Here is a 15,913-nt window from a genome sequence, read left to right on the forward strand (position 1 = left end):
CTATAAGAGATATGAGATCTCACAATCCACTATAGGCCTTAGCGTACTCACAATATACTTCTTTGAGGGCTTAGCATCTTTGTTGACACATACCAAGCACAATCTACCCTGGGGCCTAGCGCCCTCATAGTCCACCTCCTTGAACCACAATCCACCCTAAAGCCTACCTCCTTGGTGCCTTGCGTCCTCGCTGACACACCGCTCAGTGTCTGGCTTTGATATCGTTTGTAATAGCTTGAACTTATTGCTTATAGATATTGTTCGCTTTGGTCTGTTACGTGTCGTCGTTAGCCTCACGGTTTAAAAAACGAGTATGTTAGGGAGAGGTTTCTACACGCTTATAAGGAAGCATTGCTCTTCTATAAGAGATATGAGATTGCACAATCCACTATGGGGCCTAGCGTACTCACAATCCACCTCATTGGGGGCTTAGCATCCTCGCTGATACATACTGAGCACAATCTATCCCAGGGCCTAGCGCCCTCACAGTCCACCTCTTTGGGAATTTAGCATCCTCGCTAACATACATCAAGCACAATCCACCCTAAGGCCTAGCACCCTCATAATCTACCTCCTTGGTGCCTAGCGTCTTCGCTGACACACTGCTGGCTTTGATATCGTTTGTAACAGCTCAAACTCACTGCTTATAGATATTGTTCGCTTTGGTCCGTTACGTGTTGTTGTTAGCCTCACGGTTTTAAAAACGAGTATGTTAGGGAGAGGTTTCTACACGCTTATAAGGAAACATTCCTCTTCTCACAATCCACTCTGGGGCCTAGCGTACTCACAATCCACCTCTTTGGGAGTTTAGAATCCTCACTGACACATACCGAGCACAATCTACCCTGGGGACTAGCACCCTCACAGTTCACCTCCTTGAGAGTCTAGCATTCTCGTTGACACACATCAAGCACAATCCACCCTAAGGCTTAGCGCCCTCATAATCTACCTCCTTGGTGCCTAGTGTCCTTGCTGACACATCGCTCAATGTCTGGCTTTGATATTGTTTGTAATAGCTCAAGCCCACTGCTTATAGATATTGTTCGCTTTGGTCTGTTACGTGTTGTTGTTAGCCTCATGGTTTTAAAAACGAGTATGTTAGGGAGAGGTTTCTACACGCTTACAAGGAAGCATTTCTTTTCTATAAGAAATATGAGATCTCACAATCCACTATGGAGCCTAGCGTACTCATAATCCACCTCTTTGGGGGCTTAGCATCCTCGCTAACACATACCAAGCACAATCTACCCTGGACTCTAGCGCCCTCACAATCCACCTCATTGGGCGTCTAGCATCCTTGCTGACATACATCAAGCACAATCCACCCTAAGGCCTAGCGCCCTCACAATCTACCTTCTTGGTGTCTAGCATTCTCGTTGACACACCGCTCAGTGTCTCACTTTGATATCGTTTGTAACAACCCAAACTCACTGCTTATAAATATTGTTCGCTTTGGTCTGTTACATGTCGTCGTTAGCCTCACGATTTTAAAAACGAGTATGGTAGGGAGAGGTTTCCACACCTTTGTAAGAAATGTTTTGTTATCTTCTCTACTCGACGTGGGATCTCACAACGGATCATTTATTTAAAGGTTTTTTTATTTAATAAAAGTAAAATGCTACGTAAAACACTTACTATAGCTCATTGGCGATACGAACTCGCACACAAGAATAAATGAGGTTGCTTGATCGAAAATCATGCCCGACCCCGAGCAAGGGCCTAATTTAGATTGATAAGAATGAAACTCAAGATATAAGGATCTGGGAAGGAATGATCTTCTCGAAGGTATAAAAGAAAAAAATTAATATATATATATAATTGTATTGTAAAAAAATAATAATAATAATAATAAATAAATAAATAAATAAATAAATAAATATATATATATATATCTATATATATATATATATATATAATTCAGCATAGGCGAATTATCGTCCCCATTGCAGCATAGGCGAGAGCGGATAAGCCAACGAAAGGAAGAAATGTCTGCAACAATTCAGCACTCATTTCTTTCTCCTTCAAATCCAATTCATCTCTCCGCAATCTCTACAAACTTTCTCAAATCACACCCTTCCTCCATGATCATCTCGCACAAACCTTTAGGTTTTTCAACACCGCGTCTCAAAATCGTGAAATGTATCTCGGAATCGAACGATGAAGCTCAAAACAATGTCAATTTGAATAATGCTTTGTCCAGTATGGTCGGTGAGCAGATTGAAGAACTTTTGAACAAGGAAGAGAATAGGAGTTTGCTCGATGGCTTGGAGAAGGCGTCGATGAGAGTTGAAATCGCCAAAAGGCAGTTGGCTGAGATCGAGAAACAGGAACTGGAGCTCAAACGATTCAAGGATTATATTAACCAGCTCGAAAGTAGAGCATCGGAGGTATTTAATTAATCTCTAATTAATTTCTTGGTGCGACAAAGCACTCCTTTGTTATCTGTTTAAGTGCAAACCGAGAACCTGAGATGCTATTAGATTCAATGATTATATTAGCCAGCTTGAAAACATAGCTTCGGAGGTTTGTTAATCTCTTGATACTCCTGTTATGCAATGAAGTGTTCTTTCTTTGATTATCTATCTTAATGCAAACCAAGAAATCAAGGATGCTCTAGGATTCAAGGATTATATTAACCAACTCGCGGTTTGTTTAATTAATCTGTTACATATTCTTGTTGTGTGATAAAACACTCTTTTGTAATTTGCCTGTGAGGATGCTCTAGGAATCAAGGATTATATTAACTCCCTGAAAACGAAGCTTCAGAAGTTTGTTAATCAATCTCTTTCGTACTCTTGTTGAATCTGTTTGAATGCAAACCAAGAAATTGAGGTTGCTGTAGGGTGTGCATTTTGCTAATTTCTTTTGTTCGTGGCTGTTTTGAATTGTATTTAATGAAATGGGAATCCTTGCTTGTATGGTATGTATGCGTTAACAATTATTATAGCAAATTTGTAACAGCCCAAGCCCACCGCTAGCGGATATTGTCCTCTTTTGGCTTTCTCTTTCGGGCTTTTCCTCGAGGTTTTTAGAACGCATGTGCTAGGGAGAGGTTTCCACACTTATAAAGAATGTTTCGTTCTCCTCCCCAACCGATGTGTAATCTCACAATCCATCCCCCTTCGGGGCCAGCGTCCTTGCTGGCACACCGCTTAGTGTCTAGCTCTGATACTATTTGTAACCACCCAAGCCCACCGCTAGCAGATATGGTCCTCTTTAGGCTTTCTCTTTCGGGCTTCCTCTCAAGGTTTTTAAAACGCATCTGCTAGGGGAGGTTTCCACACACTTATAAAGAATGTTTTGTTCTCCTCCCTAACCGATGTGGAATCTCACAATCCACCCCCCTTCGGGGCCCAGTGTCCTTGCTAGCACACCGCCTCATGTCCACCCTCCTTGCTAACAGAAAGAGATAATATGCTTTATTTCCCCACTCGCCTAGCAGATTCCACCCGTAATTGGTTGGGAGCTTATGACTATACACTTTCGCAGATATTGTTTCCTTCCCTAAAGGGGCACGAATTTTGTGGAGTACTCGCCCGATGTATAGCTCTGATACCATTTGTAACTGCCCAAGCTTAACGCTAGCAGATATTGTCTTCTTTTGGTTTTCTCTTTCGGGCTTCCCCTCGAGGTTTTTAAAACGCGTCTGCTAGAGAGAAGTTTCCACACACTTATAAAGAAAGTTCTGTTCTCCTCCCCAACCGATGTGGGATCTCACAAAATTTCAGCTGAGAGACCGTGAACTCGTGGTTGATTCAAGTGAGGAAAAGGAAATGGTCAACCATATTTGATCCCGTGCAAAATTAAGCCAATTTTTATTACCTTTTCATTTGAGGAAGGACCCAATAGCCTAGTAACCCTCCTCAATCGACCATTTTGAACTGTTTTATAACCTATAGGCTGGGTAGCAACCAAAATCCATCACTTATCGAAGTGAATTATAAGTGTTGTTTCCAAGTGACAATAATATTGTTGTCAACTACAAATAACAGTAACATCTGGGTCACTTTGCTCATTCAAGATTGAAGAATGTCAAAAGGAGATATTGGAGGCAAGAGGGATGATCGAGGAGGCCGAGCGCTCTCTCTCACAAAGCGAGGGTGGAAATGCAAAAAGAGACGAGGAAGACGGAGGAATTGACAGAGATGAAGAGAGATTGGAATCTGTAAAAGCAGCGTCCATATCAGCCATTGTTGGCACACTTGCAGGGCTGCCTATCTTTCTTAATCAAGTGACCAGCATTTCTCAGCTTGCACTCCCTACGGCAATCACCTTTATTAGCTGTGCCTTGTTTGGAGTTACATTCCGATACACAATAAGGAGAGACTTGGATAATATTCAGCTCAAGACTGGAACATCTGCCGCTTTCGGTTTCGTTAAAGGTATGAAAAATAGCGTCTTGAATAAAGAATTGAGTTATCTAAATCCATTGAGGAAGTTATATTGTTGATAAATGCAGGTCTTGCAACACTAGATGGTGGAGTACCTCTGGAATTTAATGCTGAGAGTTTCTCATCACATGTCACTGATGCTGCTGTGTATGTATCTGAAAACCTTTATATATTTATTTCTGCTGCTGTTGCACTGGAATTCTGTTTCAAGATGAGGTTATTAAGCCCTTTTCCTATAAGAAAATCAGTATAAGGGTCATTTGGATATGAACTTCATCTCAAGAAGATTAAACTTAGTTCATGTTATCCAACTCCCTGGGCCATCGGGCTACGATAACAACACGACCTATTATTTACATGAAACATGTCTTAGAAATCTGATCAGTAAGCATTGTGTTATTCTTGAAATGTTATGTCACCAATGAAATGGACGGGTGGAAGAAAGAAGAAAAGATAAATGAACGATTAAGCAAAACTTTACATAGAGACTAATGAAAGGGAAGTTTTGATACATGATAGGATTATTCAGGAAGACCAATTTGATTCCAAAATGGACCTTAACCATTCATCCTATTAGATTTTAGGAGGAATCTTTATACCTCTCCGAGGTAGGAGAAATATTAGATAAGTGTATAATTTAGCTCATATTAGTTAGACGTTAATGTTGAATTAATTAGTTATTTGTCTTATTTTCTTATAGGGCTATATATAAATAGTCACTTTTAGGTTTGTATTGAAGCTTTTGGAATCACTTTGAATATAGAACTTTGTTCTTAGTAGGGTACTCACAAGATTAAAAGTGGCTTGAAGAATCTCATCAACCAATGAGTTCAAATTGAAAGTTGTAGTTGAACCAAACAGTTATATATATATATATATATATATATATATATATAGCAAGCTCTATGAATCGACCTAATGGTCCATGCAAGTCAAGTAAATAGTAAATAACTAAAAGAAATGAGTTCAAATCATGGTCCCTGTATTCATAAGTTATCCTTAGAGTAATACGGTTGAAAAAATCGACATGATATCGAAAGTAAGTTCGATCAAATGTATATTTTAAAAAGGCACTATAGCAAAATTGCTTTGATCAAGCTCAACTCTATATTAAAATATAAGATAACATGCACTTAGGTTAAGGAAATTTAGAGTTAGTTTCAAATTGGACCATTCTAAGCCCTAAAAATGCATGCATAGCAGAAATTTAGAGAAATAAAAGGCGACCCAAATGCAAGAGCTGTAGTGTTCATCAACACCAGGGATGTATTAGTTTTGAACCATTTTAAGGCCTAACATTATAAACTTTGTTATACAAAACAACCACTTTTTGATATCTCAAAAACACAATAGGAATATATGTTGACACAAAAACAGGAAGGAACAGCCTGCTTTTGCAAGCTTCTTGTTTTGGGTCCTTGGAAATGAAATAATAATTCATTATTACATATGAACAAATAATAAATATAAATGTAAGAGGCCCGATTCACAAATAAAGCTCTCTAAGGGCTTTTCTTTTATCTTTTTCTTCCATCTCTTGGCCATTCAGACAATAACAAGATGGGAGTTTTTGGAGCTGATTGCCACGTAGTATTTAGGGATGAACTCCAACTGACCTGAATTATGCGAACTCTGAAGAACCAAATGAAGATGGCGATGGGAGAATGAGAAAAATGGTTGCTGGCTTCGCCTCAACAACAGAGCTATTAACATATGCCAACAATAGACATTCTCCAAAGAGTTGAATGTCCAGAAACAATTTACTGCATAATTATTTCTCTCCCAGATGTATATGTAGCGGTGTACTTTACAGTAATCGTAGCACAGGACGTGCGTTACTCAGACATTTTCTTCCCTCTTGATCTCATTTTCTTCCTGACCAGAAGTCGAGTTGAACTGCTCTTGTAACTACAGACCAAAAATTGAACATCAATATCGAAGCATGTTTATGAGTGATTTTGGAACGTTTAAAATGACTTGTTATCACTTTCAAACATGTCTTGAATCAGAATCAAAGTGTAAAACCACACATTTAATTGATTTGAATGATTAAAAGCATGTTCGGGAGTCATTTTGAACATGACAAGTTGATTTTAACATCTCCAAATATGCCTTGGAATCATTCAAAGTCAATTTTGATCATATAAAAATTGTTTAAATTAATTTTGAACACGACAAAGTGCCTTTAACAATTTCAAAATTGCTCTCAAACATGCCCTACATATAAGAATTTTCGACTTATGAGTTACTCAAGCAATGAGACTGAACATTAATTCAAAGGAAGGTAAAAGCTTGGAGAACTCACTTGAATGTATTTCAACTTTTCAGCGGTCAATTCATAGGTCAAATGGGTCATTCTGGAAAGAAGAGGGATTCCAATGAAATATATACATCTATAAAATTAGTTGTTCAAGGAAATTCTGGAAAAATATTCATAATAAATTTGTAGAAAACCCACCTAGCTTGAAGTTCAGAGACTTTCCGCATCAGTAAACGCTCTCTCTCAACAGCTGCTGTTTCAGCCTGCCAAAAGGAGGATCTCTTCAGGGTGAGATTCTTTATACCCACACCTATCTAATCTACTTGCATTCATTTTCCAATAAGAGATTATCAGATGATATTCTTTTTTATGTTTTGTGTGATCTATAGAAGATATCGGAGGTATCGATTAATCGTTAATATCGATGTCGAACTCTTCAGTTTACAGATATATCGACAGATATTCCATCGTTGGTAAGGTCGTAAGAGCAACTTTTTCCATCAATCATATGTGATGTCCCACATTGGTTGGGGAGGAGAACAAATCACCCTTTATAAGAGTGTGGAAACCTTCCCCTAGCAGACGCGTTTTAAAGCCTTGAGGGGAAGCCCGAAAGGGAAAGCCCAAAGAGGACAATATCTGCTACCGGTGGATCTGGGTCGTTACATCACATAACACAACCACATGGGCAAAATGGCGAAAGAACCAAGTATATAATTGAAGGTATAAAAATTGTAAATTGATTGCACTTACAATTCCATTGTTCTCTGAGTTTCGAGGCAAAGGAGGCAACTTTCCATTTTGAGTAGCTAGTAGTATTTAGAGGGGAAAAAATATCACTCACGTTAGGCAAGGAACCCTATTAATATAATAAGATCATCGTCAGCCATCCTATAAAACTATTTTTACTTACCATCAACCACGTCTGCTGTTTGCAAGCTATTCAATAAGTTCATTATAAGATCCTGAAATCAAAAGAAAAGCTTATTTCTTAACGACTGAAGTTGTCAACAAATTTCTTTGGTGCCAGGATTAATTTAGGAGACCGAATACAAAAGTCGGCCATAGTTTTAATGTTACTTTACCTGTTGAATTGAGGTCTGATGGAAAAGATTCTGGAGATGAGGCAAAAGAATTGATGTGGGCAAGTTGGTGTTGCAAGACTCCTTAGGGGGTTGGCTGACAGACTGAGAACCAAAAAAATAGTAGCACAGAGATAGCAAAGGTTAGTTTATTCGATGACTGCCATGGAAACTTGACTCCGCTTTTAGTATTCATATAGGAAGCATACAAAAACGAAGTTTTCCCCCTTTAAATCAAATAACCAAACCTACTCTAATTACTACCTTGTAGCAGGTCCCCAAAGCAACCAACAAGAAGCAAGAAAAAAAAAACATATTTTACATAAATGATTTTTCCATGGAACAAATGCATCGGTATATGATACTCATAGGCCATAATGTAAAGTACTTTTTTGTCTAAAAATACTTTTGAATTCGAGTAATAATAAGGAGACGAAAGCAAACGGGGACATTTTACCAACCTGCTTGGAATCAAATATCCAATCACCAACACTAGCCGACTTTCGTAGAGGCGAGTTCTGAACACACATCAAAGTAACAGAATTCAGCAAATGAGCATCAACTAACCCAGAAATGGTCATTAGCAAAGAATGGTAACGAACCTGTGAAGACCGACGTGAAACTGTGCTCAATGGAATATCCTAAGCCAGCATTCAAGTTAGTTCCAGTCAGTTTGCATAATAAATTAAATAAATGTATAACCTTACCTTTACGAGATCTAGGTTCTCTGATGTCACTGAAAAACGTCCCTTAATTTGCACAAGATTAGCTTTGGATTTTTCATCCATTGAATCTCTAAACCCTGTTACAAGAGGAATAAAAAAAATTACAGCCAGAAGAGTCCACATGCAGGAAACACAATTTGACCACGGTCATACAAATCTTGAATGCTGGGGATTGGGCAAGACATTAAGATCAGTTCTAATATTTCAAACATCATTGCAGTTAGGTTTAATTTGAATTTAAATTTGAGGGCTTTCTCTCCATTTACTTGGCTTCTTTTAGGGTTCAAATAGTTAGATAGTTATGCTGATTGGAAAATGTCATAGAGCCAAATAATGAGCTTAACAAATCCACGACATTGTCTGTTTCCTTCAACCAATTTCCACCATTTACTAAACACCATTAAAAGGAAGTTAATACATCAATCACTGAACCAATCTTGTTGTTAAAGCATGACAAGCAGTAATGACAAGTTCAAAATGTGTTTACTATCTACCACCAACCAAGAACCTTTACATGTGATGTATTAACTATTAATAACAAGTTCAAAACAATTCAGGTCAAAACAAAGCTAATCATATAACAAATCAATTGTGTTGATTTCTGAAAGAGATGCATAAATGTCAAACAAATTTCATAAAAAGAATAAAAAAAAATGAGGGTGTAAGCCAGTTTCTTTTTTTTCTTTTTTTTTTTTTTAATAAAATAAAATAAAACAAGAATCAAGATGCAATCCATTTTCATATATGAAGATATAATTATCAGAGTAAAAGAAGATGAAATATTGTTTCCTTTCTACATAAAAGTGTCATCGTATAATTTGTAACAAGATTAAAGTATATAGAAGTGAGGTCTGTGTGCAAGATGAGACCAAGATGCAATCCATGCTATGCTTTTGACTGATTAACTTAGGATCTGAATGATTGGCACAAAACAGTTTGTTGACTTCAAAATGATTTCATCGATGAATCAGTTGGATGCTCATTCAATTGTCAAGGATATTGTTTCTTTTTGCAGCAACAAAAATTGGATTGAACAAATGTGATGTGACATTAAATATCAATTAAAATTAAAAATGAGATCTCGAACACATCTACTACTCAACAGCTATGTTTGTTAAATGGCCTCATTACCTCCAGAAGATTTTATGGGAGCTGATAGGCTGTTTGCAGAAGCACGGTTTGGCAGCATTAGTGGACCACTGAAGCTTGGAGCTTGCCGTGCCTCACGACGATTTTTTTCAGTAGATGGTTGAATTTCAGAATCAAACCTAACAATCAGAAATGAAACAAATTATCATTGCAACTTTCATAGCATTAACCAGCTAAAAACAAACAACTACTTGATTTAAGAAAATGGTGGTTAGTTCTTCTATCCCTTCTTGTTCCACCCCAACCCAAGATCAGGATCATCAGGGGGATAAATATAGTTCAAAATTAATAATCTCATAACAACATGAACCAAATATTAATCCCTAGATATATTGCAGACTGGCTAACAAAGATTTCCTTGGTGGTGGTTAAACAATACGGCTAAAATACTTTACTATCGTGCTACTAAAACTTTTTTCATCATGTCAATCGGTATAAAAATAAATGCTAAAGTTTTTGACAAACAAACTTCTGTAGAGGTCCTTTGGGATATCAGACAGCTCAGCGCCTCATATTGGAGCGCCCTTTTCAAACTCTTCTGTAACCTTTTATAGTTAGTCAAGATTGATTGGGTTTTTTTCATAACCTAAGTTACGCCAGGGCTTCCATGGCCTTTAGGTGTCCCTTTTATTCACTTTCAAGTTTAATATGAAGCCAAAAGAATAAACAATGTTTCTTGTTTCTTTAACTCAAATTGTACTCCAAGGTCTAGCAACCAATCTATTCGTCAAAAAAAAAAAAAAAAAAAAAATCCTCTTTCCGTTTTAATGACATTATCCATATAGCACCAATTGGGTTTTAACTGGAAGGAGGGATGTGAGGCTGACACACAGCAGGAAAGGACAACAGATAAAACTACAGGGTTTTTTTTGTCCCAAGTAGAAGGTTTGCAGACGTTTGCAGACATTTTTCTGTCTTCAAAATGAAAGTTAGATTCTAGTGCATTAATCCCGATTTACATCAGCACAAAAACGTTGTAAGAAGTAGGAAGTACATTCCTGTTTATGCAATGAGAAAAAGGAACAAGGAATTGTACAGGAGATTATAAACATAACTCATGCGTACGAAAATTATCTCAAGAAGCAACATGAACAAATGCTGAGACTAACAAATATGAAACCATCAAAAGTACAAACCTCTCAGAGCCTCGCACTCTTTCTGATAAAGAATGACTGAGCACAATACCGGGCAGAATTGGACCACTTTGAGTTTGACGACCTTTTGGCATTTGAGTTTTGGGCTTGCCTTGTACAATGTCTTGGCCAGAGGTAGATGCTTCTGCTTCGGTGCTCGTTCCGTTTCTATTCCATCCAGTTTTTTCTGGCAACCCACCTTTCAGCATATCATTTTCCATAAAGTTTCCCTTTTTGCTCAAGCACTCCACTTGTGGCAATCCCTGACCACTTGCCCCTATTCCATGTTCATCCTGAGATGATTCATTACATGAATTGAAATTCCTCAAACTAGATTGAGGGCAAAAAGCATCCTGACAATTACAAAGTCTACAAATGAGCACATAAAAACTGATTGAATACTTAATGAACTTGTAGAAAGAAAAAGTTGGAGTTAGTAACTCTAGACCTTAACACTACAAGAATTTATACTCTCCTCCTCTTCCTTCATCTCTGCCATATCATTATTCACCTATTCATAAATATAAAAAAAATCAAGGATAGAATTCAGATTCACTGACTAAAGACCAGTAACCGTAATCAAGTTAATTTTAATTGGTTAATAGCGCAGCAACGAGAAGTGACACTTACCAGGGAAGCTTGGGCTTTCAAATCCTCAACATCAAAGTTCCATGCACTAACTCCTCGCTGGTACTCACTCTGGTGAAATCAAGACGTGATACATCCAGTAAGAAAGAGTTCAAAAGACGAAAAAAAAACTGTGCACGGTGAAAAAAGTTTAAGAATCCCCCTTTTTCTTGATAGAAAAAAATTGGAGATCTGTTTTTAATGTATTCGTAGAAAAGAATAGACCAAGAAACCACCAGGTACAAACAAAAGAAAGAGATAATGCGGATCCGTTAACTGTCTTCGCAGAGACAATATCAACACTTGCTGTAAATGCTTGCAAAAACCCAATTATATAGGATACACTCCTCGAGTTAAAAATGAATTAACTTGAACAAGCAGTACTGGACTGATTTTTATATATATAAATCCATTAAGAGTGCATAAATGGCTTAAAGAAATATTTACAACCTGTGATAATGCTTCTTGCTCTGATGAAGGCATTTTTTTTAAGGCTAGCTGGGCAGCATCTTTAAGCTGCATATCAGATAATCCATCAGATTAAGGAATCCATGACATAATTGTTGTAAAGCAGTAGAGAGGTTACCTGGAGGTCCTTTACACGATGTGAAAGTGGAGGCAAGTTAGCGAATAGTTTCTTCAAAGAAAGCTCTGGAGGCTTTGCATTCTTGAAAAATGAGTGCTTTAAAAGTTTTTCAGCTGTTGGCCTCTTCGTTTGATCTTTCACCAGGCACATTGCAACCATTTCTTTAAAAGACTGATTACAACTGGAAATCTTCTAATTAGAATACATCTATTAAACATGTACAAAGTACAATTCATGGCTTTGGTCCAGCAACCTGTAACCGTTTAATATGTAGTAGACCTAACATGGAATTACTGGCACGATTAAATAAAGATAAAGAATTTCCACACAAGGAAAATCAATCTATTATTGAGTTTAAAGAACGTACAAACAATAAACAATTAGCTGAAAACCAGGCTACGTACATATAAATAAGTAGATGAATCAAAGCTACAGAAGACAGGAAGATAAAAAACAATTTTTTTGTGGGCTTGGTTTGATCTCAATAGTCAGTATTAGACCCCGACAAATGCTAAAGCTTTAGAACATAGTAGGTAACTAGGGCCTACATTAGAAATGTTGACATCAACTAGAATGGGAAGCCTACCCAAAATTAGGCAGCATAATCCCAAGCTCCATAGAACACATAGGGGAAATATACTCAAACAAAAGCAGCATTTTTGTAGGAATAAACTTGTCATCAATATATAATAGTAATTTAGCATACTAATATAACCGAGTAGTTCATTCAAAAAAAAAAAAAAACCAACGAAACACCTATACCTTAGAGAACCTTTTATCTCTATCATAATCCAGCCCAGGAGGAGCATTTTGTATGGTCATAAGAAGCACCTAGTAAGAAAACAAGGGAAAAGGAGACGAAAAAAAACTATCAGATGTGGAAATAAAAATATTGTGGATAAAGCTCAGGTATGTGCAAGTCAACATACCTTCATTGGAGGATATTTTGAAAATGGTGCATGACCATGAGCCAACTCCAATGCTGTAATACCAAAGGACCAAATATCAGCCCTGCACATAATAATGAAAGGAACTGATGAGAGGACATCCTATATTCTTTTGGGAGAATTTGATACTCCATAGTGAAGGGCAGAGAAACGAGAATCCTAATATTCATACTCATCCAAAAAAATTCATGATCCAAACAAGCCATATAAGAGAGGGTAAATATAGTGTGGTGTATCTTCTCATCTTATTAATAAAAAAAAAAATTCTTCGCACACACAATAACTTGAAAAAAATTACTTGACCCAATGGAAATTGGAAAAGCACGTAATAGATATAAGGATGTAGAACTCTGTAGTATATCCTCAACAACATGAAACAAAAAAAAACTATTGAATCATTGTGAGAATAACCCTACTAATTGCATGATAATATTTAATCTGAAGTCTATATCAAACAAACTCACTTGGAATCATAACCCGTTCCTGGCTGAAATACCTCTGGCGCCATCCTAAGAAAAAAGTTAGATTGGTTGAGTGTGAATTGTTGGTGGTAAATACTCGGTGATAATAAAACATGAGAAGGTTAAAAAGTATTCGCCCAAAAAATAAATCTTACCAGCATGGGGTTCCCGTGAAGGTATTTCTGGCGCGCTGTCTATCGCCTGTTTCAAACATGCAAGCTGAAACACCAAAATCAGCAAGCTTCACAGCCCCATTACTATCAAGTAGTATATTTCCAGCCTGCAAACAGAGATATTAAAAGATGATAAAATAAGAGCCTTCTCATTATATGGTTAAGCTTGAAGCGGGAAAGGGACAAAACCAAGAATTAATGTGAATGGAGTTAATAGACCTTCACATCCCGATGTATGTGTCCCTGGCGATGAAGGTACTCCAAAGCTTTAAGAGTCTCTTTCAGGATAGAACAAATAGCAACCTCTTCAAAGCCATCTGAGTACGCTGTCTTCATTAGGTGCAAACAAGAACCCTCTGCCATGAATGGCATGACAACCCAAAGGTCTCGTTCAACAACAAATGAACAATAAGCCCTTACAATGTTAGGATGATCTATCAAACTCATTGTTTGAGCCTCCCTACGTATATCATCCTGTCAAAATTGGACTCTGAGTAAGCATTTAAAGCTAAAACAAAGAAGGTTGAGAACGAAATCTGAAAAGGGTACTGAAAAATATGAGAAACACCAATAAATTACATTAAGAAACCACAATATAATAATCCACTGGTTCCAAATAATGTTGCATGCAAGAAACCAGAATCTAAAAACAAAATGCCTTTGTGGCCATCAAAGAGTCCGATATGATTATCATCGTGAGTGATAAAAACTTTAAGGGGCCATCTTCAACCAAGTGTGGTTTTCATAATTTTTTTTGTTTGTGAACTGGATTGGTAATCCATTACTTCTTGTAATTGTTTTTTGTAGAACTCTTTTTAGCTTCCTATAGGCATGCACGCATGCATGTATAGAGACAGGGGCTGGAGTGTATGTAACAAACCTCTTGTAGCTACCGATGATGATATAAAAAGGGGACCCTGCATATCTTTACCATTATCACTTCAAAAAGTACTTCACAATCAAGAGATGGAAACCAAGACCTACTTTCAGTGAATTACTCACTCTATTGTCTTGTCACTTTGGGAGAAACTTTGGAAGGTTGTTGATTATACCTGGGTTCCAGGCAGATGATATGAGCTCATTTCCCGTCCTTTTTCTTATGTACCAACAATACTACCTTATCAAAAAAGTTAAAGAAGCTAGGGGGAAATTTTCGTAACTTCGGTCGTTTTGCGATAGCAGAAAATATAGAAGCCACTCCTTAGGGAAGTTGGTTTATTCTATTTAATATGGTGTTGACAAAACATATTGACTAGGTTTCTACTATCTAACATTTCTTGCAGCCTTCAGAATAACTCAACCCCGACCCCGTGCTAAAGTCACTCCGTTCTTGAAACTCCTAATAGAAAATGGAAATATTGCTCATCCTGAACTTTTCTTGACGTAATTTATATCCCACATTCACAGCATCCATTTTCCTCAGTAATATTCATATCCATGTAGCTCAAAGGCTCAAATTTTCCGATCAGAAAAGTACTACAAATTTCTAGTTAAATATTTGTGAAAGTAAAAAACTAGGCCCCTGTTCCTTGCATGCTGGTGTAGCGTGAATCAATCGCAAGAATAATGGAACCGAGAAACAGTCAAACTGAAGTCACTTCAGTTTATATACATAAACTAACCTCACGAGAAACCACGAAAGTTGTCGTGTACAATTATGCTCATATCCCCGAAATTTCACCAACAAATATCAAAGATCAAAACTACAGAAATTTAACAAATCCTACATCACAAAAGGATGAAAGAAAACATATGTAGTAAAAGGTACCAAATTATCATGGCGTTAAGCAAATCAGCAAGCACCTCTTCATCCCCACATGAACACAAACTATCCAAATCAATAACAACTCAAACCCGATCTTAAACAAACAAAGTCGGAAGGTCAATTAAGCAATTACAGAAACACAAAATTGAGCTAATTAACAACAATTCAGAGCAGAAACAACAGAAAGAGCAATAAAACAAGAGAGAAAACTCACAAAATTACTATTGCAGCGATCAAGATCCAAACATTTGATGGCGACAACTTCATTAGACGGAGTATAGATCGCTCTAAAAACAGTGGCACTAGCACCATAACCAATCTCTTCAAGAAGCTTATAATCAGTCGAATTGGCGCTGTAAGTTCTTTGCCTTCCCCCCATACTGCCCATAACCTAACGCAAACTTGACAACCACAAAAAAACTTCGATCGGAAAACCACTGTACAGTGGAATATCAGTGAGAATAAGGTGTCACGAGGTGTACTGCTAAAGTATCAGGTCGTTGACCGCCATTGAAGGGGTAGAGAGAGAAAGGGGAAGAGGATTTGGGGGTGAAGATGCAAATAGAGAGAGTTAAAGGGTGATGACGTGTCAACGGCCCACAAAGGACCAAACC

General features: G+C 37.4%; 2 protein-coding genes across 4 annotated transcripts; one reads left to right on the top strand and one right to left on the bottom strand.

Moving 5' to 3' along the window:
• Positions 1 to 1,928: 1,928 nt before the first annotated feature.
• LOC111809732 (homer protein) lies at positions 1,929 to 4,754 on the top strand. The gene is made up of 3 exons (XM_023696132.2): positions 1,929 to 2,387; positions 4,022 to 4,382; positions 4,460 to 4,754. Exons 1-3 carry the CDS (start codon positions 1,986 to 1,988, stop codon positions 4,642 to 4,644), a joined length of 948 nt encoding a protein of 315 aa, XP_023551900.2. The 5' UTR covers positions 1,929 to 1,985; the 3' UTR covers positions 4,645 to 4,754.
• An 883-nt stretch (positions 4,755 to 5,637) lies between these two features.
• On the bottom strand, positions 5,638 to 15,855 carry LOC111810008 (uncharacterized). 3 transcript variants are annotated; one of them, XM_023696538.2, is made up of 21 exons: positions 15,514 to 15,855; positions 13,754 to 14,008; positions 13,517 to 13,641; positions 13,365 to 13,409; positions 12,883 to 12,964; positions 12,716 to 12,784; positions 11,954 to 12,124; positions 11,818 to 11,883; positions 11,371 to 11,439; positions 11,189 to 11,251; positions 10,744 to 11,093; positions 9,590 to 9,726; positions 8,441 to 8,535; positions 8,336 to 8,374; positions 8,195 to 8,251; positions 7,737 to 7,838; positions 7,565 to 7,616; positions 7,405 to 7,460; positions 6,850 to 6,914; positions 6,697 to 6,748; positions 5,638 to 6,299 (listed from the first exon to the last, which is right to left on the bottom strand). In XM_023696538.2, the coding sequence occupies exons 1-21, from the start codon at positions 15,685 to 15,687 to the stop codon at positions 6,231 to 6,233; spliced, it is 2,193 nt and encodes a 730-aa protein (XP_023552306.2). In that variant the 5' UTR covers positions 15,688 to 15,855; the 3' UTR covers positions 5,638 to 6,230. The 3 variants fall into 3 exon arrangements, with proteins under 3 accessions (XP_023552306.2, XP_023552307.2, XP_086973884.1); XM_023696539.2 differs by having other exon boundaries at positions 10,744 to 11,033; positions 15,514 to 15,854; XM_087117758.1 differs by lacking the exon at positions 11,189 to 11,251 and having other exon boundaries at positions 10,744 to 11,033.
• Between the last annotated feature and the right edge of the window lie 58 nt (positions 15,856 to 15,913).

The sequence above is a fragment of the Cucurbita pepo genome, chromosome 14 (assembly GCF_057944985.1).
Source record: "Cucurbita pepo subsp. pepo isolate OVF chromosome 14, ASM5794498v1, whole genome shotgun sequence".
Lineage (NCBI taxonomy): Eukaryota > Viridiplantae > Streptophyta > Magnoliopsida > Cucurbitales > Cucurbitaceae > Cucurbita > Cucurbita pepo.

Bases quoted from the DNA above. Each gene is read 5' to 3' on its own strand.
- LOC111809732 (XM_023696132.2), top strand. From the start codon at position 1,986: ATGTCTGCAACAATTCAGCACTCATTTCTTTCTCCTTCAAATCCAATT. The intron at 2,388-4,021 runs GTATTTAATTAA...TGCTCATTCAAG, and splicing joins TCGAAAGTAGAGCATCGGAG to ATTGAAGAATGTCAAAAGGA. The intron at 4,383-4,459 runs GTATGAAAAATA...TGATAAATGCAG, and splicing joins CGCTTTCGGTTTCGTTAAAG to GTCTTGCAACACTAGATGGT.
- LOC111810008 (XM_023696538.2), bottom strand. From the start codon at position 15,687: ATGGGCAGTATGGGGGGAAGGCAAAGAACTTACAGCGCCAATTCGACT. The intron at 13,410-13,516 runs GTAAGATTTATT...CTTTTTTCTTAG, and splicing joins TTCACGGGAACCCCATGCTG to GATGGCGCCAGAGGTATTTC. The intron at 8,252-8,335 runs GTTCGTTACCAT...ATGTGTGTTCAG, and splicing joins TTTCACGTCGGTCTTCACAG to AACTCGCCTCTACGAAAGTC.